This window comes from Fusarium poae (genome assembly GCF_019609905.1).
Source record: "Fusarium poae strain DAOMC 252244 chromosome Unknown contig_3, whole genome shotgun sequence".
In the NCBI taxonomy this organism is placed as follows: Eukaryota; Fungi; Ascomycota; class Sordariomycetes; order Hypocreales; family Nectriaceae; genus Fusarium; species Fusarium poae.
Window position 1 is genome coordinate 394,165 of NW_025408661.1, and position 25,371 is coordinate 419,535.

Below are 25,371 nucleotides of genomic sequence, written 5' to 3' on the forward strand. Positions count from 1 at the left end.
ACTTTCTCATCGGAGCCACTCTCTGCGCTCGCACGCAGTTTCCCCTGGTCGTATGCTACGCTATTGCCGTGCACAAGTCACAAAGCATCACAGAAGATATGATCGTGACGGATCTCTCCTGCCGGGACTTTCAGACCGGTTTAAGCTACGTGGCTGTCTCTCGTGTAAAAACGCTTGAGGGTTTGATGTTAGATGCGCCATTTGATCGTAATCACCTGAATCATCTGATGTTGAGTCTCACTTCTCATCGGCGCGGCGTACGCTATCATGGGATAGAGAGAGCATGACCTGCGAGAACCTGGCGAAGATTGAGTGTGTGGGCAACTGGATGCGCGAGGGTATCATTGTGCCCAGGTCTCACGGCGGCAGGGGCGTTATTTCGAGCGTTGCTGTTGAATTAAGCGTTGAAACAGAGGCAGAGGACTTTCTGGATTAGGGCACTTTCTTGTTCTTTCCTCTAGCCTACAAGAATTATATGTGGTTTATCTGGATATCAACCTTGCTAAAGTGGCTATGTGGCTGTATGGATATCTACCTGGATATATCGATATCCAGATAATTTCTCCCATTTATCTGGATATCGATATGAGGGCCAGAATTTCGCAGGTCTGGACCTTTGCTACACAGAAACAACAGTTTGGGAAATACATGTGCTCGGTTACAATTACTACTGCATTATCTTCTTTATCGATGTTGTTCCATGTAACACAGCAGAGGAAAAAAAGACCCTTGACTCATTGGATAAAGACAACACCAGAAAAGTGACAAGTCTAGGCAGTTTAGTTCAGTGCATGCATCGCACCCTCCATTACGACGGCCTAGACCCTTAGTCCTTGGCCCATAGCTCCCCACTACTCTATTCTCCTCAGCGGATGACCTCACCGCCTCTTTCTCCCTTCAATCCCAACTTTTTGATCATTTCTTGGTTATCAATTGATCCATCCTCCGGGCGACACACACAAAAAGGCCTCGGCGCCAGCCGCTGTTCACTCGGCCCTTGTTTATTGTATTCATTATCTTGCTTTCTTGTTTCTCTCTTCCTAATAGAGGTTTTGCTCTTGCGACGCCGTCTCATGTCTGCGCCTCCTCCGCACGAAACGATCGAGATACGAAAGAATAATTAATATTGTTAGAATGCCGTACATTCGCACAGAGCTCACAGTCTCGCAATGTCGTCTTCCTTCACCAACGACAACGGCTGCAGTAGCCACGAGTGCCCATCCCCAAGGAGGCATCATCGAAGGCCTCAACCCAATCACATACAACCCCAAAGACCCCATCACGCTCTTCATCGTTCAAGCCTTTATCATCATCATTTTTTGTCGTCTTCTTCAATGGCCTCTCTCCAAGTTCGGCCAACCGCGCGTCATCGCAGAAGTCATCGGTGGTATCGTCCTCGGTCCTTCCGTCATTATGCGCATCCCCGGCTTCAAGGAGAACATCTTCCCTACCGAGTCAATGCCCGTTCTGACCAATGTCGCTACCATTGGTCTGCTACTCTTCTTGTTTCTTGTTGGACTCGAGGTTGATACACGCATGTTCAAGTCCAATTGGCGTGTCGCCGTCAGTGTTGGTCTTGCCAGTATGGTGCTTCCCTTTGGTCTCGGTGTCGCCGTTGCGTGGGGTTTGTATGAAGAATACGGAAATGAGGGAACCATGAAGGACATGGAATTTGGCACCTTTGCGCTCTTCATTGGAACTGCGCTCGCCATTACTGCTTTCCCTGTTCTTTGTCGTATTCTCTCCGAGCTTCAACTTCTCAGCACTTCTGTTGGTGTGACAGTCCTCGCCGCTGGTATCGGAAACGATGTCGTTGGCTGGGTTCTGCTCGCTCTCAGTGTCGCTTTGGTCAACAACGCTAATGGCCTCACGGCTCTGTATGTGTTCTTGACTGCAGTCGCATGGGTTCTTTTCCTCGTCTATGCTGTGCGCCCCGTGTTTCTCTATATATTGTGCCGAACGGACAGTATCCAGAACGGCCCGTCTCAAGGTATCACTACCTTGACCCTACTTCTGGTCTTGGCTTCTTCCTGGTTCACTGGTAAGTCATCCGCCCCAAGTCAATTGACACCAAGCCTAACACTCTGCACAGCCGCCATCGGTGTACACGCTATTTTCGGTGCCTTCCTCATCGGTCTTATATGTCCTCACGATGGTGGTTTTGCCATCAAATTGACTGAAAAGATTGAGGATCTTGTGGGATCAATTTTCTTGCCCCTCTACTTTGCACTCTCTGGCCTCAACACCAATATGGGTCTGCTTGATGATGGCACTACCTGGGGATATGTCGTAGCCATTATCGCATGCGCTTTCTTGGGCAAGATCATCGCCGGTACTCTTGCCGCGCGGTTGACAAAGTGTCTCTGGCGAGAGAGTTTTACCATTGGTGCCCTTATGAGTTGTAAGGGTCTTGTCGAGCTGATTGTCCTGGTAAGTTGACGTCGCCAGTCATCTAATTCGGTCTAACATTTGTCTAGAACATCGGTCTTCAATCTGGCATTCTTTCGCCCCGAACCTTCACAATGTTCGTCGTTATGGCAGTGGTAAGTATCTCACATCCTTGCACAATGCGTCGCTAATCATGCCAGGTCACCACTGTCACAACATCACCACTTACCAGGTGGCTCTACCCTCTCTCGTACCGCCTCAAGGTCGAGAAGTGGCGCCGAGGAGAGATCGACTGGGATGAAAACCCTCTCCAAACCGAGGCTCAGAGTTCTGAGCATAAGATGGAAGAGGCTCTTGATAAGTCTCAGACCAACCGCCTCATTCTTCACCTCCGTCTTGATGCACTTCCTGGATTGTTCAACCTCGTTTCGCTTCTCGGTGGATCCCGAAAACAAACTGCTCCTGCCGCTACTCACGCAATCAACAATGCTAGCGCAGATGCTACTCCTGGTGAGGAAAAGACTCAAGTCATCCCCAGCCGCCCGTTCGAAGTTCGTGGTGTTCGGCTTATGGAGCTGACCGATCGTACCTCGTCCGTCATGCAATCTGCGGAACTCGATGAGTTCGCTTCCCGCGACGCCGTATTCTCCGCTTTCCAGGCCTTCTCTCGTCTCAACGGTGTTGCTGTAGCTGGTCAAGTGTCCATCATACCAACCAACGCCTACGCCGAAACTATTGTCAAGTTTGCCGAAGAAGCCAGGTCTGATTTCATGATCATTCCTTGGAGCACATATGGCGATATCGCTGAGGAAAGCTCCACTGCCGTTTTGATCGAGACTGACAACATCAACGAGCGTTTCTTTAGTAGAACTTACATCGATTATGTCCAGAACGCCATCGAAAGATCAACTTGCACGACTGGTATTTTCATCAACCGAATCCCCCACGATGCTTTAACAAGGAAACCCACCCTTACACGGACTCGGACCGGCCTGTCTGTTCATAGAGCTCAAGACGGCGCCGTTGTTCAACTGCCTGTTGACCAGCGTCAAATCATCTTCGTGCCCTTCATTGGCGGCAAGGATGATCGCGCCGCCCTGCTCTTTGCTCTCCAGCTCGCTCACAACCCTCATGTCTCCATTCACGTTGTCCATCTGCACCTCAGCGAAGACGATCACGAGGCACTCAACGCATCGCCCGACAGCGATCCTTCCACGGGTAACGACCTCGGAAAGAACGCAGTCGGCTTCCCATCTGCGAGTGACATGGACCTTCTGAACACCGCAAAGAACAACGCTGCTGGTAAACTCGAAGGCCGCGTCACATTCGTCGAGATTTCTGTCAATTCGGTCCGCAACCTGCCTGATCTTGCTGTAGCTCACGCCCGAGAACTTGTCGGCAAGTCTCGCTTCAGCGTTGGCGATTTGATCATCGCTGGCCGTTCGCACACACTGTTTGACAACCTTCTTGTGGAGGACTTTGGTGTGGAGAGAGATTTCCAGCGCACTATTGGTGTGCTTGGAGATCGATTTGCTAGGGCGGGCGTTGATGCTGGGTTGTTGGTCATTGACGATAAGCAAGCCAAGGCTTAATTTGTGTCGAGGATTTTAGAATTGATTTATACCAGTTTGAAGCATATCGTAACATACGCGTTGGTTGATTTCAGCACCATATACCATATTGAGTTTGAAATTTGTGAGATATGATTACATACCATGTAGTGCCCACCTACCGGTAGGCGGAGAAGCAACTGTACAATAAATGCGCGCGTACAGGCACAATACAGAAGACCGACACTTACATGGAACTGTCTTAGGCAACCCTTAATCATCGAAAAGGAACCGAATCTTTACAATCCTTGCAATTTTTACAATCGTTTAGGGGAGCGTAGGAGCCGGCGCGGCCGCACGGGGTATCGTGTGACCTATCGGTCAGCTGTCGGCGACCCTAGACCCATTCAGGAAAGCATAATAAGCAGACCCCTCCCCAAGGAAGGCGGGGGAAAAAGTTCGACAATACATATACAATTAAGGACATCAAGGCGCACGCGATCCGTTCAACAGCAGCCCCTTTGCCTAGTCAATGGACCCCCCGTGCTCGCAGTACGGAAATTGTGGAGGGATGCAAAGCTAAGGGGGGCCGGTCTCTAGGCCCTACCCAAGTAGTGTGTGCATGACTTACCACCCTTACAGTAGAAGCTAGTTTTACAACACAGTACATGCAAGGGGATAGATAAACCTAAAATATCGTAACGTGTTTGATAAGCGAGTTGACCAAAAATCCCTCAACTTTCATCATTACCATTTGATTAATTACTTCTCAACAACCTAATATGACACAGCCTTCAAATGAAGCTAGAATCCTTCTTGCCCTTCAGGCCCTTCAAAATGACCCAAACTAAGCATCCGACGCGCTGCAAGTATGTAAAATATAGTGACACCCTCACCGGAGGTGGGGAGGGCGTAATAAAGTCCGAAGGATATATCTCTATGCTGTGGAGGATTGTCTGAGATGAAATTTCATATTGTATTGCTTATATTGCTAACTGTGGATGTAGTTAAGATTTTAAGAAAAAAGAGGTCGGAAAAGGGGCTGATCAAGTTGCTGTTGCCTCCGCCGGTCCTGGTCGCGGACCTTCATCAGAACACCTACTAATCAGTTAGGACTTATAGAGCCTCACGTGTAACTATTCTTGCCATCAGGTAGCTTGTCATAGTAGAGAGATGCCCGTTCAAATGGGGCATCGATCATTAACCCCTCTAGCATCTTGACCCTCGACACTGCAACATAGCTAAGCCCTGTCTGAAAGTCCCGTTCAGACAGATCCCTCTTAGTAGTTGGAACTCTTGGAAGTCGTATGACATATTTTGTCACCAACCAACAACTCCACAATGCAACCAAAGCCATAAATTATCAAAGATAAGGACAATTGAGCTAGGGACAAAGATCCTGTCGCTTATATTAATATGGAAAAGGTCACCACACATGTTTCCCAATCTTTCTCAACACTTTGCATAAAAACAGATTGCTATTACAGAGCTGTCAGCTCACTATCGGCTTTAACTTTCTATCTAACTTCACGCAAAAGCATTTTACTCTAATGCTCACACAAAACATTTTTTTACTCTGCCCCTGATATAAGGTTCAACAGAGTATAATTACCCCTCCTGTTGCTGACTTCCTTCCAATGTCACTGGACCCTGGCCGTGACATCCAACCTGTTCCTCTTCCTTTCACCAACAACCACTCTTAGCTCACAATGGACTCTAATATTATCACTGAGATAAAAAAAATGCGATATTGATGCTTCCTGCATCTGCGCTCCTGCATCGATTAGTAACGTCAGGCATCTGTCGTCCTACAGCTGGCTTGACAGGCCTACCGCCACGATCGCTGTCCCGGGGAGTCCACCTCTCTGGTCAGCTCCTAGAACTTCCCTGAAGCTCCAAAAGGATTCGGGCCTCTACTACATTAACCAGAACGAAGGTCGTTACCCAGAGAGTCCTCTTGAGCCGCTATTCCAGGCTTTGTATATTACAAATCCTTCTTTCGATATCCGCTCTGTCGACGTTGTAACTGATCGGAACAATATTCGTAAGCTTCTGGCCTTCGTCAACCCTGGCTTGACCCCTAGCGACCATGAGCCATTCACCATAGGCGTAGAGGTTATTGGGACGACTACGTTGTTTCGCCGAGACGAGATGGCGACCACTAGGTTTATTGAGCCAAACGAGTTTCGTGGTTTTGGCCATGAGTTTGAGAAGGCATGCACTACCGAGCAGGTTGTGGATAGCGCTGGTCACCACAGGATCATCGGGTATCGATTTGGTGGCCTAAACTTTATCGTACGCTACGAAGCCGACGGTTACGTAGGCGACGCTAAGACGGATTCATTACAAATCGAAACTTCACAAGATGACCCTCTAGTCACCAACATGAGAGTTCTGTCATTGTCGCCAGCCACAGCCATCTCAACCACCACTCCTGCCCTATCGAAACTGGTCATCACTGAAGAAGGCCGAGCTGTGCCTCAACAGTCAATTCTTGAAATCAAAACCCGAGCAATCCGGAGACCCTTATCTGTGCCAGACGTCGCCACACAGCTCTGGGTGTCCCAAACGTCGAAGCTCGTTAGAGCGTATCATCAGCATGGGAAATTTGAAGCACCCAAAGTCGAGGACGTAGAAGCTCAGATCAAAAGATGGGAAGAGCTCAACCAGGCGGACTTGAAGCGATTAGCGGCCCTAATCAAAACGATCTCCAATTTGGCAAGTCAATCTGGCGGGAAAGCCACCATCAGGTATGATGGTGTAAGTAAATTGTTACTTTACCGGGCCGACAGTAGGGACATGCTGCCTCACTTCCTGTATTCCAGGTGGGAGGAGAAAGGCAATACGCAATCGACGACCTCGTTGAGCGTTTATGAGGAAGCAGAGTTGTCCAAAATGCTTGATCATGGTCAAGGAGAGACCACAGAAACGACTGAATCCCATTACGGTGATGGGCCTTACTCAGAAGTGATCAGGTATGGGGTAGATAAAGGGTTTCGACAATTCTTTCGCCGCATGCCTATGCGGCTCTCCGAATATCATCTTCTTTGTGACGCCCTCGATTCTCTTACTATCGATGTCACTGGTGGCCGTACCATTCGCGATATCATGTACGACATGAGGAAAGGCAAGGACGAATGGGATCCAGAGGAGAGATCAAACACCGGAGGGTTTAAGCATATCGCACGAGATTCGGCTTTTCGACTCTTGTACATGCTTTTGCAGTCAGACGTTGTCGATACCAACATGGCCTACAATGCGGTATTGTTTGTGGTTTCACACTACCGGATATTTAAACACCGAACTCGAAAGATGGTGAGGGAGGCTTTGGAGGAAAATTGTCAGATGTCAGTAAAACAGCGGGCAGGTCTGGATAAGTGACCAGTTGAAGAGTCCTTTTTTACAATATCGGAAGAAGATGTTACGACAGAGTCTGAAGACATCTTTTACGATTCTGACTATTCTTTCTGATTAATTTGAGGCTCTAGAACCACTAATTAATACAACGGGATATAGATTGTTTTTATGAGTGTCAAGACTGAGCCCCAAGCTAAAAACACCACGAGTATGAGTCAGGCCTTAAAGGGGACAAGTTGTCACGGGTCCGATTCGGTATACAGGTGGACGGGGAACGCTTCTGGCGGGATCGGTTCTATTGCTACGGATAGGCACTGCAGGCAGGTCAGGCTCTATTGACAAGACGTAGCTCTAGGGTAGGCTGGTCTGACTTAAACCCCACAAAGCATGTAATCTTAGTGCGGTGGCATGATATTCGTGGATAACTCACGAGCCAACGAAGGCGTATTGGCGGGGTCTGGAAATCAGACGTTAGAGGAGCCGGGCTTGTGCGGCTGCGGACCCCAACGCCTGCCGAGAAAGTAGCTAGCCCCTCAGCCCCTTGGGTCTCAAAGACGCCAAAGACCGTGCTTGAAGCGCAATTTCAGTGTGAATACTTCAATAGACGAATCAGGCGGCACTAAAGTAGCTCCCCAGAGTCAATTCCAGGAGCCCTCAAGTCTCTTGCTAAGGGAACCACGGCGATAATGCACGAGAATGCCTTGTTAAGGGCTGAGAACCAAGACCTTCAACAAGCAAATGAAGATACTAAGTTGGCGGCGGAATATAAAAAAAACAGACTGCAGAAGAGAGTGATGACAGTAGAGGAAGGAAGGCAAGAGATTGGTCAGATGAATGTTGGCGGGCAGGTAGTGGAAGAATCGTTGAGAAGTGTATTAGCTAAAATGAAAATGAATTGGGCCTGTCGCTCGGTTGATAGCGACTATAGCAACAACAACAGGATTTTCTATTATTACAAGATGGAGTTAGCATAGACTTTCCACTGGCTATACACCGGGGCGGACCGATATAGATTAGAGGAATGTAACATTGAGTGGTGGCGCGGGAGCTGTTCATTTGGACCTTTCAGCTCCCCACTCTTGAATCTTGGGTTAGTTTATTACGCCCGGGAGAACGAATCTCATAGGGCCCTCTTGAATCTTGGCATCTGGTCAGGTAGGTCATAGTTAATAGGTGCCAAGTGGCACACGATTTGTAATCGAGCTTACTGCCTCCCTTAGTCCTACATGTCTTATTACCCCGCCCTGCCCGGCGCCCAATCAAAGGCAGGATTGACAGCTTCCAAGCGTCACACAGCACAATTCAGTTTGCTTTGTTATCTGCGGGGGTTGAAAATATGCAGCCGCTTCCCTTTTCATCCATGCCTTGCGCGATTATGCAGCCAACAATTATATTTCAACGAATCATAATGTGACCGCAGTGCTCTCAAAAGAAGAGAAAAGAGACAACATGGAGAACACATCTACGCCACGTAAGAGATTGCGATGACACGGTCCTGGAGTGACGAGGCCCTTCGGGGTTCGTCGGGCCCAAGGTGTAGGGTAATGAATTTGATGTGGTCCGGAATGTGACCCCGAGCTGACTGCACCAATGATAATCAAGGGGCACGGTAGGGGTGTCACGGATTTATTGTTTTGTTCGCTCGCGTGTTCGACAGGAGGTTCCAATTACAACCAGCACCAATGCAACACCATGGTTTCCTCTTTTCGCGATGAAAGGAGCGGAGGAGCCCTACGAGCGTGCACGGGCAAAAAAGAGGCAAGTTCATGAAAAGAAAATGGACAGGGTGTCCACGCAAGGACGCTTGGTGTTGTTATAATAGAAATTTCCAAGATCACTCTTCTAAAACCATCAGGTTGCCTCTTTTAGCTTGAAGGTTTTGAACTCAGATCATCTAGGACCTCAATCGCCCTGGAAGACCTTGTACCCTTTACGCGCTGCCAAGGATAAGCCAAGCATGAGCATGCCTACAATAGTGTCAGATATTCAGGTGAATTATTGTTGTTGCTCCTGCTACTTGAGGTGTAAAGCAAGCTTTATATGTCTTTTCTGTGCTATGTGGAATCAACTAGAAGCTGCTTGCTAAGCCTGTGGTAATAGGTGGCAACTGTCATCTTTGATGACAATAGCCTTTTCAAGCTACTTCCATGAGCTTCCTTTTGACACTATTCAACAAATAGCCAGTTACTTCTGCCTGAGCTGGGTGCTAATTATACACCGGCCCCACCAAGCCGCACGGGAGCTAAGCGGCTTCAATCCGGAATTTCCATGATTGGAATGATCTTGAGTAACAGAATCACAAACGAGGTATGGTCCCTCTGAGGATAATAGTTCATCGGTGCTTTTTGTCACGCCTTGGGTAGGTGAGTAACATACAGACTATTCGCGCTGCGTAGCCTTGTGAAACCTAAGGTTATTGAGACATAAAAGCACCTACCTCCTCTTGCTCTACTAGGAAATTTCCATCGCCAATTCGCCTCCTCCCATATCTACTAGCACTTCTAGTGTAATTAGGATCACTTAGTTTATCTATCAGACTACAGGCACTGGTACGTCTACTGAGGTCATACAGTAATAGAAGATCATCTCAAAAGGTCTATTTCGCCTCATGACCTAGCCTACGGCAACCCTACTGTTTTACCCCCGTGCGGTCCAACTTTGACCATATCAGAGTGGGTACGGGCGATAGCGGACATATGCTCCGGGCTGTCCTCCCATGAGCGGCAGTGCGTAGCAGAAGGTTTAGTGACAAGGCATTCGCTTGGACCATTCATAATAGAACTAGGGTTACCGGATGCATCAAGTAGCTATCATTCGATCATTCCTCAGTTCCAATCATCTAGTAAGGCGCCCAATGCTAGGCTAATGGATATAGATTATTCGCGGCTTCAAGGTTCGGCGAACAAGGACTGCAGACCGTAAAAATCGGGATATACCAGTACCCCCCGAGCCGCCAATTGATGTTCAATTATGAGCACTTGGACCTTCTAGTCCAAAAAAAAACATGCTCTTTGCAAGTCTACCTCATAAGCAGATATTCTGTCAGAATTTGGCCGCCTTATGGGTGCGTAAGCAATTTCTGGCTTAGCGAATGAAGTACTTAGAAGTACCGCTGCTGCCTGGAGTTCCGGGGTGCGAATGTGGGGGAATGGAGTCATAAGTACTGTCGCTAACATTAATACGTCTGGCCTGTCTCGTCTTTCGCATCAACGTCGACCTTGCCCGTGTCGACGAGCATCTTGACCACGGCCTCGTGTCCATTCCTGGCGGCCAACGACAGCGGCGTCCGGCCAATGTAATCTTCCGCATCAACGTCGACCTTGCCCGTGTCGACGAGCATCTTGACCACGGCCTTGTGTCCATTCTCAGCGGCCAACGACAGCGGCGTCTGGCCGTTCTTGTCTTTCGCATCAACGTCGACCTTGCCCGTGTCGACGAGCATCTTGACCACGGCCTTGTGTCCATTCTCAGCGGCCAACGACAGCGGCGTCTGGCCGCCCTCGTCTTTCGCATCAACGTCGACCTTGCCCGTGTCGAGGAGCATCTTGACCATGGCCTCGCTTCCATTCCTGGCGGCCCACAACAGCGAAAGGTCGACCTTGTCTGCAGCGGGGGCACTTAATGCGTGGGCAGTTTTTGCTTCCGCAATGTCACGAGCAGCTCGAGCTTCAGCTCTCTTTGCGGCATTATGCTCGAGTGCGGAAAGTCTCTCTTGGTCTTTTTTACCAAGCTTGCCTTTGCGTGCCTTTTTTGCTAATAAGCAAGCAATTTCCCCCTCTTCATGAACTGCTTCAGTCACCTGAGCCTCAGCAATTCTTTGCGCCACGGCCATAGCGGCAGCTGTAGCCTTTTCTGCTTCTTGAGCAACCTTTTCTTCGGCCCTCTTAGCTGCTTGCTCCTCGGCTTCCTTCATAACTTGATCCACATCCGAACCCTTGCCTTTTACTATGGGTCCGGTATCGCTGAGACCTCGGAGAATCTCTACGGGTTCCTCCTTCCGAAGTGAATCATCACGTAGAGATACTTTTGAAGTTTGAAGCAGCAGAATAGCCTTTAAAAGTACCATGCTGAGCGTGCTGGGAGTTCCAATCTCAGAGAGTACCTTTTCTGAAGTTGTATAGGTAATGTTCTCGGCAAAAGCAAGGATGCGCGACTCAACATACGCGGCTATTCCCGGGAGAGTGCTCAATGACAGACTTGACTCTTCCATGATATCAACCAAGGAAGGCAAGCTCAACCTGTCGCCGAGTGCGATCATCTCTCTTCTTGCCAGATCACAAAGAGAGGGCAATTGAAAGGATTGGGCTGCGGCGTGCACGCGGAGTGCAGTTGTAAACTCGGATGCATACCTCATCATAATAGTCTCTCCCTGTGGCTTCAGGCATTGATACCTGCCGGTGGTCATAAAGTGAATAAGAACATGGCCGGTATTGTAGTCGATATCGTCCAAGTGAAGGTCGCGTAACGACGAAGAGAAACAGTCTGTCGCGACGCTTCGGGAAGTAAGCTCGACACTCTGATGCAGGAGTACGTGAGGGATATGGAGGGGTCCATTTCCTTGGAAGTATACGGCACAGACTTGACTGGCGTAAGGCCTGTTGCATTGTCAGTTGACGGTCTTCAAAGTGAGAACTCAAATTCCTAACGAGTGTTCTGGCCTGCTGTCTGGTTCGTCATCCCAAAAGGGTGCTGCGGCCTCTCTTTGCTTGTTGACCGGGTCGTTAGACATGTTTGTGAGTGTTGGATAAGAGCTGAACTATGTTAAATCTAGATAATAAAAGCCTGTCGCGCTATATAGGTAGATTGGTGGTAGAAGGGGCACTCCGATATATACCATGCAGTACCCACCTGCCGGTCATACCCACCTACCGGTCAGCGAAAAAAGAAATTCCCCATACAAAATGTCCAACTTCGCTTGCACAGTGCTTGGCCAAAATTGAAGTTATTTACATGGAACAGATTGTGTCTTACTGAGAGTTTCATGCTGTTTCATATTGCCATATTCATTTGTATCTTACACAAGCAGTTTGGTCGCATGGCACTAATGTAGAATTTCTCAAAATGTCTCCTTCATCACCCAGCCTCCCCGAAATTTCATCAAACTTTTATCTATAGCAGCTTCCTTTAATCGCCTTGAAAATGCCTCAACAGTCTTATACAGAGAATGATGTCATTGAAGCTATACTGGATGTTACAGATAATCACCTCTCGCAGCACCAGGCCGCCCAGAAGCATGGAATGCCCCAAACCACTCTGTCTGACCGATTAAGAGGCCTACCGTCAAAGTCTGAGGTCACCCAACCTACCCAGCTGTTATACAAATCCCAAGAGGCTAGATTAGTTACATGGATACTTCGACAAGAGGCCTTTGGCTATGCTCCTTCCCACAGTCAAGTTCGCGCCACCGTAACTGCCCTGTTGAGACAGCAGGGCCGGGAAAGGCCTATCGGTGTACACTGGCTAGCCAGGTTTATTAAACGCCATCCAGAGATCGATACGAAGGTGGGAAAACGCCAGGAAGCTGCAAGGTTCAATTCTTTTACCCCAATGGCCGTCCATTGGTACTTTGATATCCGGGAGAGAGAATATGGCTGGATCAAGCCTGAGAACACGGTTAATGTTGACGAGGGCGGTATCATGGCTGGATTTGGTGAGTACTGACCACTTCTGATACAAGACTTACCAATAAATTGCAAATCTAGGTTTGGATTCCTTGGTAATTGGCAGTAGCGATCCCAGGAGGAAGGCCTTCCTCAAAGGCTCGCAGTCCCGCACTTGGACTAGTTTTATCGAAGCCGTCACTGCAGATGGCCGTCTTCTGAAGCCGGGAATTATCTTCAAGGGCAAAGAACTTCAGAAGCAGTGGTTTATTGATGAGTTTAACAAGATCGCCGACTGGTATTATATCACGTCCGATAACGGCTGGACAGACAACCATACCGCGGTCGAGTGGCTCAAAGAGGTTTATCTGCCCCAAACCCAGCCAGCAGATGAGTCGGATGCAAGGCTCATCATATTAGATGGCCATGGGAGCCATGTATCTGTGGGTGTCTACCTGTTCTCGATCAGAAATACCGCTGACTGAAAATCCAGGATGAGTGGATGGCCACGTGTTTTTTGAACAACGTGTATTGCTGTTACCTGCCTGCACATTGCTCTCATGGCCTGCAGCCACTGGATAATGGAGTTTTCAACGCATCCAAGGCTGCATATCGAAAAGAACTCCAAAAACTGGCAAGCCTGACGGATTCTGCGCCGGTGGACAAGGTCAACTTCATCAAGGCTTATGCCAAAGCCAGGGAAGTGGGTATGACGAAGAAAAACATCCTTTCAGGCTGGAGAGTGACTGGGAACTGGCCGATTTCACGACGGAAAGCGCTCATGCATCCTGAGATTCAGCCAGACAAGAAGGAAACGACGCCTGGATCAGACGGCCACAGAGACGGGCAAGTCGACTCTGATAATACGCCAAAGACCAGCCGTCACATCAGAGACCTGGGGAAGAACAAGAGCCCCTCTACCAGAAGGCGGTATTCTGTGATATAAAAAGGGTTTGAAGCCCAAGAGTCCAAGATCGCCTCTTTGAGCACCAGAATAGCCAGCCTGGAGGAGGAAGTTGGCCGGTTGAGTAGAGGTAAGAAGAGAAAGGCGGTACCGAACCCCAATAAGAAATTTATGACGCTGGCAGAGGCTTTAGCGGCTGGTGACACTATTTCAGAGCCAAACGAAGCAGTTGAAGGGGCGGGTGTTGTTGAGGATGTGATTGAGGTGGGAGGGATGGAAGAGGATGAGAGGTCATATTCAGGGAAGGAAGAATTAGGTGTCGTACGCACCCGCACAGGGCGTGAGGTTAAAAGACCTAGAAAATATTAAAATAGATCCAATTTTGATCTGAATTCCAGAGATAAACTTATTTTTACTATTTTTATTAAATTGTACCCATGAGGTTACAAAAGTGCATTATGTATGGGGGAATTTTTTTTTCGCTGACCGGTAGGTGGGTATGACCGGCAGGTGGGTACTGCATGGTACAGTTAATAGAGAATTATGAGAAGCTTCAACTTTGCATTGCCGTCATTTTCAGCTAAATTCGACCTAAAAAGACCTTCAAAATAGAGGAAAATGAAAAAAAACACACACAATTGGCACCGAATCCACTGTATCAGCGTTTTGTGCGTGCATCAGGGTTTTGTGCCCAACTAAGCTTGCTTAGTTGCCCCCGCCCCACGGGCCTCGAGCCAACGGGTATTAATCTTCCCCGGGTACTGGCCCCGACATGAAGGTAGGAGGATGGAGAGATCTAAGCAAGTTCACAAATTCTCGATTGGCCAAGAAACAAAAACAGGTCTCATGAGTAAGACAAGTATTACTAATATTCGCCTGGAATCCAATTAGGCGCTGCTTATTTGCAGCCTGTTTCCTCCTGTTCTTCCTCTTCCCCCGCCCAGGTGAAATAATGCATAAATACTGCATGCATCATACGAGGATACTACCACCCTCTTTCAAAAGCTTATTGTGCAATACGTATCTCAGCATATATAGCCATAACCACAAGGCCTCAGTGCGACGTGAAATCCCTTGTTGTTTCCAGACAACCATCGCAGCCGAAAATTACTGACATGATTTAAGGTTATTTATGCCCCGGCCGTTTGAAAGAGTCTAGCCTACCATGTCCCCACCAGCCGAAGACTGGTCCACTATTACTGATGCCAATGAGCGACGGAAAGCTCAGAACCGAGTAGCTCAAAGGAATTATAGTGAGTTAATGTATTCTAGGTAAGTGATCAAGCTGATAGGTCTGGGCAGGAAGCAGACAAAAGTTACGCGTCGAGATAGCAGAGTCCATTCTTTACGACCTCCCACCACACATCAGATCAGCAGTTGGTTCCAAGGGGAGGCGCTGGCTTACTGCATTACAATCCGAGAGCCAAGAACTCAGGGAGCTTTCGGCTGCATCCAACCCCCAACAAGCTCCAGGAGTAAGCGAACACGATGAACAGGGCAACGATATAACTCAATTATCAACTTATCCTATGCTTGCTGGCACAGCTGCTGACAGCGGTGATGGCGATATTGCGGATCTGGATCTCGGCTCGTTTACGCCAGGCGATGACTGGATAGATCCACAGATGGACTGGACAGCCGCCATGTCGCTGACGGACTCTCAGGCTCGGACAGTAAGCCCAGAGGCCAGCATCCCTGCGCCTGTCCCTGCCCCTGCAACTACGGCTCCACAAGAGCGACCACCTTCACGGCCCGGACCCGCCCCTACTGCTGACGTGCCGCTTCCAGCCACAGTGGCCCCGTTGGATGTCACCAATCGGACCACACACCGCGAGAGTCTTCGCGCAGTCAGATCATCCCTGGAGTCAAAGACCCCCGTCATGACCGCAATCTCCCGGGGCAAGCTCGACATTGCAAGGCTCCTCATTGGGTCGGGTGCCAAGATCGACGTCCCCGACAGGCACGGCAAGACTAATTTGCACTATGCCGCGCAAAAAGGCGACGCTCAAGTGGCCCAGTCCCTTCTTGAGCTTGGAGCTAACATCATGGCGACAGATACAGCCGGAATGACCGCATTGCATATGGCTGTCGAAGGAAACAGTGAGACCATGGTTAAGTTGTTGGTCGAATGGTGCCAAGAGAAGGATCAAAACGCTGGTTCAGCAGGGGGCCAAGGCTTGCTCCCCTGTTGCATCAATTCTAGGGACGGAGAAAACATGACACCTGTGCATTTGTGCGTTGTTTTGGACCGCGTTGAAATTCTCAAGATTTTGTTGAATTATGGGGCAGATGTAACCATTGGATGCGAGTGAGAATAGACATTGAGAATAGCTGTTAATTAATCAGACATGAGACGAGACTTTCGTCATATCATCTTTTCCCATGGCCCTGTTTGCATCAAGGCTCTTCTCTACCGCTGCCGTCACCACAGCAGAGAAAGCCCCCTGTTCCAATCTGGCCATAGCCTTCTCAGTGCTACCTCCAGGGGCACAAACATCCTCAATAAGTGACTGGAGGGATCTTCCATCCTGTAGGGCTTGGATTGCAGCTCCTAGACCGGATTGCTTCACTAAGGCTGCAGCTGTATCGGGCGCTAGTCCGTGGGAGACCCCTGCTTCGACAAGAGCCGAGAGCAACTTGAACAAGTAAGCAGGGCTCGAGCTTAGCTGCAGTCAGCACAGAACAAATGCGGGGGGCGAATACTTTTTCGGACCGGTGGAACTTACCCCGAGATGGAAGCGGCAACGTCAATACCGCTCTCTTGGCCAACAAGACTGACTTGTGGAGACACAGCCCGGAAAAGATCGGCGACAATGGCAACCTGCTGAGCCGTCACAGCCTTGTTGGCAAACATGGCTGTGGCCCCTTGTCTCACTGCCACAGGAGTGTTGGGCATGGTCCTCATGATCGAGGCCCCCGCAGGAAGCCAACTTTCAAGCTGCGAGGTCGTAATACCAGGACACATAGTCACGAATATTGGCTTCGGGTATATGTCCCAGCGTGAGTAAACGTATTGGATATCCTCGCATACATCCCTGGTGGCCCACGGCTGGGTGCAGATAAGGATGACGTGCGCTGTAGGACTCTTCTCGAGCTTATGCCAAGGGTTATCCCAGAGCGTTGGTAGGCGATTGCCCAGTGACACGACAAGAGAGGGATAGCGGGCAGCGAGATCCTTCACATGATCGGACCTACGCCCTGTGACTCGTATCACAAGGTTCGAGTCGTGCTTATTGTCAAGCAGACCGTCGATCATACAGCGCGCTAAAACACCCCCACCGATGAAGGTACAGGCTGTTGTTTCTTTGGCAGTAGAGCACGGCATGTTGGTAGAAGGCGGGTGTAGACTTGATTATAGTGAGACGGTACCAGTTGAATACTGTGAGCGAGTAATGCACTGGCGAGATGGGCTCGATATTTTCCTGACCGAGTTTGAGGGATTGTGTCTTGTATAGGACTGTAGGATTCTAGCGTGAAACATGTGGGGGTTCTTCTAAACTCATGCGGTCATATATGGAAAATCCTGCTTACTGTACCAGTCTGTATGACTTTTTCACAACGGTGCACTGATCTGCGAAGGATGTCCCCATACGCAACATTTCATATGCTTTGTGTGGTCTGAGGTCAGATTTGACAAGTGCAGAAAGGATTGGCGGTAACGATTAGTCACAAGTAACGTCGCTGCAAAGGTCGATGACAATGCATGCATGTCCTGACTCTGTACGATCTTTACGCTCACATTTGGCATGCTTGGCAAAATGTCTTTGTAGTAAGTTCTGCCATCATTGATGATTGATTCAAATACCAGTAATAGATGTGCGACCAAGCGGGCGGCATCCAAGGCTTTGCTAAGCTAAACTTGTCTATCCTATTTCTCGCCCTTGAACTCTTCGTACCTCAACTCCTGGCACCATTGAAACGTGTCCTCGCTTTCTCCTGTCTGAATCTTCTTTAGAGTACTCCATAGCCTTGTGTAGTATGAACCGTTGGCCACAAACTTGAACTCTCTATTTGTAGACTTGTGGTAGATCAGAGAGCACGGTCTGATAGTTGCTGCTGTGCCGACAGCAAACACTTCGCAAAAGCTGGATAGCTCATCAAGTTTCACCTAGTGTGAGGTTAGGTCAATCGATCGGTCATTGCAAAAGCGAAACAAAATCTACTCACCAAGCGCTTCTTAACCTTCCAGACAAATGATTGAGCGATTTTAGCTACTGAATCTGCCGTGATGCTATTGATGACTGCATCACTGTGGGCGACGACGAGAGTAGGCGCTTCATCGTTCTTGGTATCCACGATACCAATTAGAGCTGCTGTGCTGAATTCATCGACATAAGATTGCGTCTTGCTGTCCAGATGAAGCAGTACCCCCCATCCCCCGTTCTCAGACTTTTTTGCTTCTCTTAACCACTTGAGGACAGGGCCGTAGTTCCCTCCGACTTTGGAGTTTCCAGTTCCACGAGTAGCCGCTCTATCAAAGTCCTCAGCAACGAGCGCTGTCAGTGGCGCATGCCCGTGCAATGGTGGATGAGGTTGCACAAAGACACAGAATGTGAATTCATCTGGTAGATCCAGGCCTATCTGGGCACTGGAACCAAATTGCAGAGGCCGGATATACATATTGCCAGCGAAGTCATGGGGAGGAACAAACTCTGCATTTTTGGCTACTGCCATATGAACACAGTCAAGAAAAAGGTTTTCTGGGACTGGCGGCATGCTGACTACCGACGCTGAGTGTATCAAACGTGCTGCGTGTGACGTTGGTCGGAATATCAGAATCTTATTATCAGTAGTTCTGTGTGCTGAGAGAAGTCAACTGCCAACATTCCGACTAAAAAGGGATTGTGATGCCAACCCAAGAGTCCTTCGAAGACTTGTTGTCCTGGAAAGTGTTAGCTGGTGTAATTCACAGGAGAAGTAGCCACTCACCATAGTTAAGCCCTGGCGCCAGCCCATGGACTTGAAGAAATGGGCTTTTGACAAATCGCGGTTCAGACCACGATCCTGTCAAGGTATTATAAGTGCATTCTACATGGCCATTGACTGTACATAAGCTAGGTCAGCCTTGCAGTCACTGCGGAATAGGTTTTATCGATTTCGCATCCAACTGGGGCGATTCATGCCTGCCAATCTGTGTCTTACCTGGGTTGACTTTGCTGTCGTATTTATCCCATGCTAAATTCATTTCAGTTAATGGTTAAGATTAGTCGGGGCTAAACGTACCAAAATCTGGGTTTGGTAACGGGACAGACATTTTGCCAATGAAGTAGCAGGCTTTGAACTCTTGCTATGTTAGAAAGTGATCTCAATGACAGAACCGATAATTATTGCTGCACTGGCTTTTTTTGTACTTGTCAGGATCTACATAATTCTAGGTGTATTATGGAGTATGACGTTATCATTGTATGCTGATGTGAACATGCAGATTCGGTTGTCAGCTCAACCCATGCCTTTTTTCAATGTCTTAAAGCGAGATCCTAAGCAACATGGAATCCATAAACTAACGGTTAAAGCTTCTTCCTGTCATTCAGCGCATTGGAGACGCGAAACCTTTAGTTATTTACACTGCCTTATTCGTTATCTCAAACTACAATCGTGTTGTTTCAGATCAGCGTTGTATTCGTACCCATCCTCGTATTTTTCGCAGTCAGCCATGCACCCAGACGTGGAGCAGGAGCTTGCACATACGCTCCTTGTGGAGCTTCTAGCGTACGTTTGTTTGTGACTATTAATAGTTGCTAATGTACATAAAACCTAACGGGTGTTTCAACACAGGCATCAATTTGCATATCCAGTAAAATGGTAAGTTGACTTTATGTGCCCTGTTATGTCGAGAGTCGACTCTGAGCCGATTGATGACTGAGGAAAATGTATAGGGTTGAAACTCAAGACGTAATTTTAGGAGAGGTGAACGCTGAGAGAATTATCGAAGTTGGGCCATCTCCAATTTTAACCAATATGATGAAGAGGACAACTGAAGCGAAGTTCGCCAAAAGCGACCAGGCTCGCAACATCAATCGGCAGATTTTGGCACCTCAAAAAGATACCGCCGAGATTTACTACAAACACGAGGCTATTGAAGAAGCACAAGCATCCGCGCCAACAGAATCTTCCGACGCAGATATTCAACCTCGCGAAGATAGCGCAGCGAAAATACAACAGCCACTGCCAGTCTCCAGAGCTCCGGTAATCGCAGCTCAGGAGATAGACGACGCAGATGTGCCAGTATCAGCTATATTGTTGAGCATATTAGCACCGAAGTTGAAGAAGGATCCCGAATCCATTCCCATGACGGGCACTATCAGCCATCTCGTCGGAGGTACGTGTCAAATATCACAATGGATCTCCTATGACAAGAGAAATGAGCTTAGCTGACTATAAAAGGTCGCTCCACTCTTTCGAATGAGATAGTTGGAGACTTGCTTGCCGAATTTACTAATGCTGTTCCGGACAAGCCTGAAGAAGTTCCCTTAGGTGCACTTTGTCAAACCCTCAGCGTGAACCACCTGGGACAACTTGGAAAAGTCACCACATCTCTTGTCTCCAAGATGTTATCATCAAAGTTTCCTGGAGACTATGGTCAGTCAAAAGTCCGTCAGCATTTACAAGAGAAATGGGGATTGGGCCAAAAGCGTCAGGATGCTGTACTTTTGCTCGCAGTTACCAAACAACCAGGCAGTCGCCTCGCGAGCTCCAACGATGCAAGCATATTCCTAGATGAAAATACAGCGACATATTTTGCAAAAGAGAAGCTAGCTCTACCTTCTCTTGGTTCAGTGCAATCAAACGAGCCGGTTGTTGATGCGCAGGCGTTGCGATTGGCAAAGGAACAGAACGATTTCTTACTTCGCGACATCATGAATGTCTTGAGTGGACATGTTGGAGGAAGCACGAATACCTCAGATGACGTGCGGGCGCCAGGAAGAGAATCTGAGGATACGACCACGAAGCAACTGGACATGTGGCTAGCCGAGCACGGAGACGACTACGCAAAAGGCATGACGCCTATATTTGACGCCAAGAAGCAGCGTGTATACGACTCATTCTGGAACTGGAATGCCCACGACATTTTCACCCTCTTTCAACTTCACAAGTCGACACGGGCATGCAGTATCCAGGCCTTGGAGAAGCTGTCGATGAGTATTGTCAATCGAGCTTGTGACAGAACCGTAGAACAGCTGGACTTCGTTATCTCAGAGGCTGGAAAGAATCCTTCCACAGAGCCTGAGTTACTTGAAGCAATGAGGCTATTGCGCCAAGTCTCCCTTGAGTGTCTGGATCGGCAACCGCGATTCGTTAATCTGACACCTAGATTGGCTCCTTTGACGACCATCGGTCGCGATGGCAGCCTCGTGTTTAACGAGATTGCTCGCAATGCGGGATCCACAAAGAAAGAAGCGACGAAAGACTTTCCTTCCGTCCACCAAGACGACTTTCATCTCTTCCCTGTCAGTTGTGTTGATGGTACTGCTATCAACTACTCGAACAACCATAGTGAGGTATTAGCATACGATCTCGAACATGGCAGATACTCGGGGTTTTCCTTCAGCGGAAGAAACGTCCTGGTTACTGGAGCTGGAAGGCATTCCATTGGCAACCACATTCTCCGTTATCTGCTTGCTGGCGGAGCCAGAGTCACAGTCACAACTAGTAGTTTCTCAGAGGAAGTAACTACTATGTTCCAGAGCATCTATACCCGGCATGGTTCCAAGGGTTCTGTTCTTCGTCTCGTACCTTTTAACCAAGGCAGCCTGGGCGACGTGCAAAACCTGATCAAGCACATATACACTGATCCAGCTTGGGACCTCGACTTCATAGTGCCATTTGCTGCCATTTCTGAAAATGGCCGAGGAGTCGAAGATCTTGACTCGAAGTCTGAGATTGCACATCGCGCGATGTTAACGAATCTTGTGCGCCTCCTTGGTGCCGTAGCAAGTCACAAGAGACTGCGAGACATCGTCACCAGGCCAGCCACAGTTGTCCTTCCACTGTCGCCCAATCATGGCCTTATGGGTAACGATGGGCTGTACTCAGAATCCAAAAGATCTCTTGAGGCCCTTCTCCCCAAATGGGCCTCCGAGTCTTGGGGCAGCTACCTTTCTTTGATGGGTGTTATTATTGGCTGGACCCGGGGAACGAGTCTCATGGACGATAACGATGTTGTGGCTCAGGCCGTCGAATCTTTCGGAGTACGGACATTTTCTGCTGCAGAGATGGCGTCAAATATCGTTTCTCTAATGGGTGGGAGATTAAATGCAGCGTGTCAAGAGAGCCCTCTTGTTGTTGACATGGGCGGTGGCCTCGGAAAGGTACAGAGCTTCAAGGAAAGATTGACAAAGGCTCGCCGAGAGCTCCACGCTTATGCGGATCTGCAGAAGCTCACGACACAGGAAATACGCAGAGATATTACCTGTGTTATAGGAAATGAGGTCTCGACACATGCTTCAATAGGTAAACGTGTCCGGGCCAGAGCCAATATCCAGCTCCCACTTCCGCAGCCTTTAGACTACGAAAAGGATATTGCGCCTCTCGCGACTTCTTTAGATAGAATGGTAGATTTGAGCAGAGTGGTAGTTGTCACAGGATTCGCTGAACTGGGACCTCACGGTAACAGCAGAACGCGATGGGAGATGGAAGACAGTGGCACATTTTCCCTGGAAGGATGTGTTGAGATGGCTTGGTTGATGAACCTGATCAAGCATCATACAGGTGTTGACAAGGCTGGAAATTATTTCTCTGGATGGGTGGACACTAAGACATCTGAGCCCATAAACGACGATGAGATTCCAGCGAAATATCTAGAGTTCATTGCCACGCACTCGGGTATTCGAAAGATTGAGCCTGAGAACTGCGACAATGGATACGACCCGCACAACAAAGAATCTTTGATCGAAGTCGCTCTTCAGCGTGACCTCGCCCCGTTTGAGACGTCTCTTGAGACAGCCGAGACTCTTGGACGTCAGCACGGTAACAAAGTTACTATCACGAAAGATGGGACAGGAGGTTGCCAGGTCCAGCTGAGGGCCGGTGCCACCATTTTGGTACCACGCTCATCACGCTTCAATCGCACTGTGGCTGGCCAGATACCTGCAGGCTGGACAGCCAAGCGATACGGAATATCGGATGATATCATTGAACAGGTTGATCCTGTTACTCTCTTCTCTCTTGTCTGCACTGTCGAGGCACTTGTGTGTTCAGGAATAGTCGATCCCTATGAGTTTTATCAGCATATCCATGTGTCTGAGTTTGGGAACTGTTTAGGTTCGAGCATGGGTGGGTTATCCTCGCTGAGGAAAATGCATCGAGATCGATACATCGACAAGTCAGTCAAAAGCGATATTTTACAAGAGACTTTTATCAATACGACTGGAGCCTGGATCAACATGTTACTTAGCTCGTCGGCCGGTCCCATCAGAACACCAGTAGGAGCCTGTGCCACATCACTCGAGTCTCTAGATACAGGCTGCGATCTCATCATGCTCAAAAAGGCCAAGGTCTGTCTCGTTGGTGGCGTCGAAGACTTTGTTGAAGATGTGTCATTTGAGTTTGGCAGTATGAAGGCTACGTGTGATACCGATGCCGAGTTCGCCGCTGGAAGAGCCCCGAAGGAGATGTCACGGCCAACAGCATCGTCAAGGAGCGGTTTTGTCGAGTCTCAAGGATGTGGCGTTCAAGTGCTCACATCGGCGGAACTAGCACTTGAGATGGGACTACCAATCTTTGGGATTGTGGCCTACGCAAATATGGCAGCAGATAAAGCAGGACGCTCTGTTCCTGCTCCAGGCAAAGGTGTGTTAACAAATGCACGAGAGAAGTCGACAACACCTAGCCCACTGTTGGATATCAATTACAGGAGGAGGCTACTTCAGCTACGGCGAACACAAATACATCAAGGTGTCTCTGATTATCTCGACATCCTCAAGACTGAGTTGACCTTTCTCCAAGAGACAACCAGTGCTGGCGACCTGGATACATACAGAGAGAACAGAGAGAAACTCATCAAAGAAGAGGCACGACGACAAGATGCTGAAGCTACATTCAATCTTGGGAACCAATTCTGGACGAGGGAAGAGACAGGCCGTATCTCTCCTATACGAGGCTCCTTATCCGTATGGGGGCTGAGCATTGACGACATATCAGTCGCATCTCTCCACGGCACATCGACTGTTCAGAATGATCTAAATGAGCCTATGGTGATACAGGAACAGATGAGGCATCTGGGTAGACGCAGAGGTAATCTGCTTCCTTGTGTCTGCCAAAAGTGGTTGACAGGCCATTCCAAGGGCGCTGCCGGCTCCTGGATGATCAATGGCTGTCTGCAGATGATGAACTCGGGCATGATTCCTGGCAACAGAAACGCCGATAATGTGGAAGAAAAGCTTCGCAAGCACCATCATCTTGTCTTTCCTAATACCACTCTGCAGACAGAATGCGTAAAGGCCTGCTCGGTTACTTCGTTCGGCTTTGGCCAGAAGGGTGCTCAAGCACTCATTGTGAACCCGCGCTATCTCCTTGCCACGGTCGGCAGAGAGAAGTATAATGATTACATTGGCAAGAGAGATCAGAGGTGGAGAAAGGCTTGTCGTCGCTTATCTGAGGCTATGGTGCGTGATGATATGGTATCAGCCTGTATCAAGACGCAGGCTCCTTATGCAGCTGATGACGGTGTTGCTGCACTGCTGGATCCGACTGCACGATTTTGAGAATTAAGATGGCCTCTTATGCTTATTTTACTTGTGCGAATAGTATCTTCATTTTTGAAGAATATCTCCTTTGACGTTGCTACTTGCTACTATTTCTGCGATTCCACGAAGGGTTCCTCATATTCTATGACTTAACAACGGTCACTTCATCTTGCAAATAATATTGGAGTAGTTGATCATAGTGCCAGTAGCTGTGATGTGATCTACGAGTGAATGAAGTAAAAGCTACTGGACAGTGCCTCTTCAGATCAGCACATGCCATTACCTGTTGCAAGTCACCCAACGGACTTAAGTATTACCCCATCTCACGTCATTTGGACCAGTAAAAATCACAGAGCGTGCATGCCTTCAAATATAAGAGGCAACATATTCGAGATAGGTATAATACGGTAGCCTATCTAACAATAACAACATCACACCAGCGGTTCAACGCGCGTTACGTGCCTCAACGAGCCCTTGAAGTCAGAAAATACCAATTTGTAACGAAGCATATTGATGTTTCCCTCAAGTTGGTGAGATCTTTGCCCTTATTAGTACTACCATGAAAGTCATTCAGCCTGGGCAACTGGCACCCGTGCCGAGATTCCGAGCACTCACGGCCACGATTCCTCAAGGGCCAGGTCGGGACCTCTATCTATCTATCCACAAAACTATGAAAGATCTTGGGCGGGCAGTTCTTGTTGGTCAACAACGCCGCCTCATAGAATTTCTAAGCTCAAGTTTGGGATATGAGACCCTCGTGGCCATGACAGAAGTATCAATCAACGATCCCGAAGCTTGCTCAGCATTCAGTGTGTATTTTACAACGCTGGAACAAGCATATCACTGGCCTAGGGAATGCACTCTTTCGACGCCCGAGGAGTTGGAAA

At 48.6% G+C, this 25,371-nt stretch overlaps 7 protein-coding genes across 7 annotated transcripts; 4 read left to right on the plus strand and 3 right to left on the minus strand.

Annotated features, from left to right (window-relative positions):
* Window positions 1–1,134: 1,134 nt before the first annotated feature.
* FPOAC1_013741 (uncharacterized protein) lies at window positions 1,135–3,980 on the plus strand (the record flags this gene model as incomplete). The annotated part of the gene is made up of 4 exons (XM_044858082.1): window positions 1,135–2,041; window positions 2,093–2,430; window positions 2,478–2,543; window positions 2,589–3,980. 4 exons carry the CDS (start codon window positions 1,135–1,137, stop codon window positions 3,978–3,980), a joined length of 2,703 nt encoding a protein of 900 aa, XP_044700906.1.
* A 1,595-nt stretch (window positions 3,981–5,575) lies between these two features.
* On the plus strand, window positions 5,576–7,319 carry FPOAC1_013742 (uncharacterized protein; the record flags this gene model as incomplete). Its single annotated transcript, XM_044858083.1, has 3 exons — window positions 5,576–5,608; window positions 5,832–6,688; window positions 6,764–7,319. The coding sequence occupies 3 exons, from the start codon at window positions 5,576–5,578 to the stop codon at window positions 7,317–7,319; spliced, it is 1,446 nt and encodes a 481-aa protein (XP_044700907.1).
* Window positions 7,320–10,470: 3,151 nt separating this feature from the next.
* On the minus strand, window positions 10,471–12,024 carry FPOAC1_013743 (uncharacterized protein; the record flags this gene model as incomplete). Its single annotated transcript, XM_044858084.1, has 2 exons — window positions 10,471–11,890; window positions 11,942–12,024. 2 exons carry the CDS (start codon window positions 12,022–12,024, stop codon window positions 10,471–10,473), a joined length of 1,503 nt encoding a protein of 500 aa, XP_044700908.1.
* A 2,940-nt stretch (window positions 12,025–14,964) lies between these two features.
* FpAPS2 (Transcription factor) lies at window positions 14,965–16,111 on the plus strand (the record flags this gene model as incomplete). Its single annotated transcript, XM_044858085.1, has 2 exons — window positions 14,965–15,052; window positions 15,102–16,111. The coding sequence occupies 2 exons, from the start codon at window positions 14,965–14,967 to the stop codon at window positions 16,109–16,111; spliced, it is 1,098 nt and encodes a 365-aa protein (XP_044700909.1).
* A 30-nt stretch (window positions 16,112–16,141) lies between these two features.
* Window positions 16,142–17,124, minus strand: FpAPS3 (Delta-1-pyrroline-5-carboxylate reductase; the record flags this gene model as incomplete). Its single annotated transcript, XM_044858086.1, has 2 exons — window positions 16,142–16,460; window positions 16,526–17,124. The coding sequence occupies 2 exons, from the start codon at window positions 17,122–17,124 to the stop codon at window positions 16,142–16,144; spliced, it is 918 nt and encodes a 305-aa protein (XP_044700910.1).
* A 543-nt stretch (window positions 17,125–17,667) lies between these two features.
* FpAPS4 (Aminotransferase) lies at window positions 17,668–19,053 on the minus strand (the record flags this gene model as incomplete). Its single annotated transcript, XM_044858087.1, has 6 exons — window positions 17,668–17,907; window positions 17,967–18,601; window positions 18,655–18,681; window positions 18,729–18,842; window positions 18,942–18,974; window positions 19,023–19,053. The coding sequence occupies 6 exons, from the start codon at window positions 19,051–19,053 to the stop codon at window positions 17,668–17,670; spliced, it is 1,080 nt and encodes a 359-aa protein (XP_044700911.1).
* Window positions 19,054–19,452: 399 nt separating this feature from the next.
* Window positions 19,453–24,502, plus strand: FpAPS5 (Fatty acid synthase; the record flags this gene model as incomplete). Its single annotated transcript, XM_044858088.1, has 4 exons — window positions 19,453–19,508; window positions 19,575–19,601; window positions 19,676–20,118; window positions 20,184–24,502. The coding sequence occupies 4 exons, from the start codon at window positions 19,453–19,455 to the stop codon at window positions 24,500–24,502; spliced, it is 4,845 nt and encodes a 1,614-aa protein (XP_044700912.1).
* Window positions 24,503–25,371: the final 869 nt, after the last annotated feature.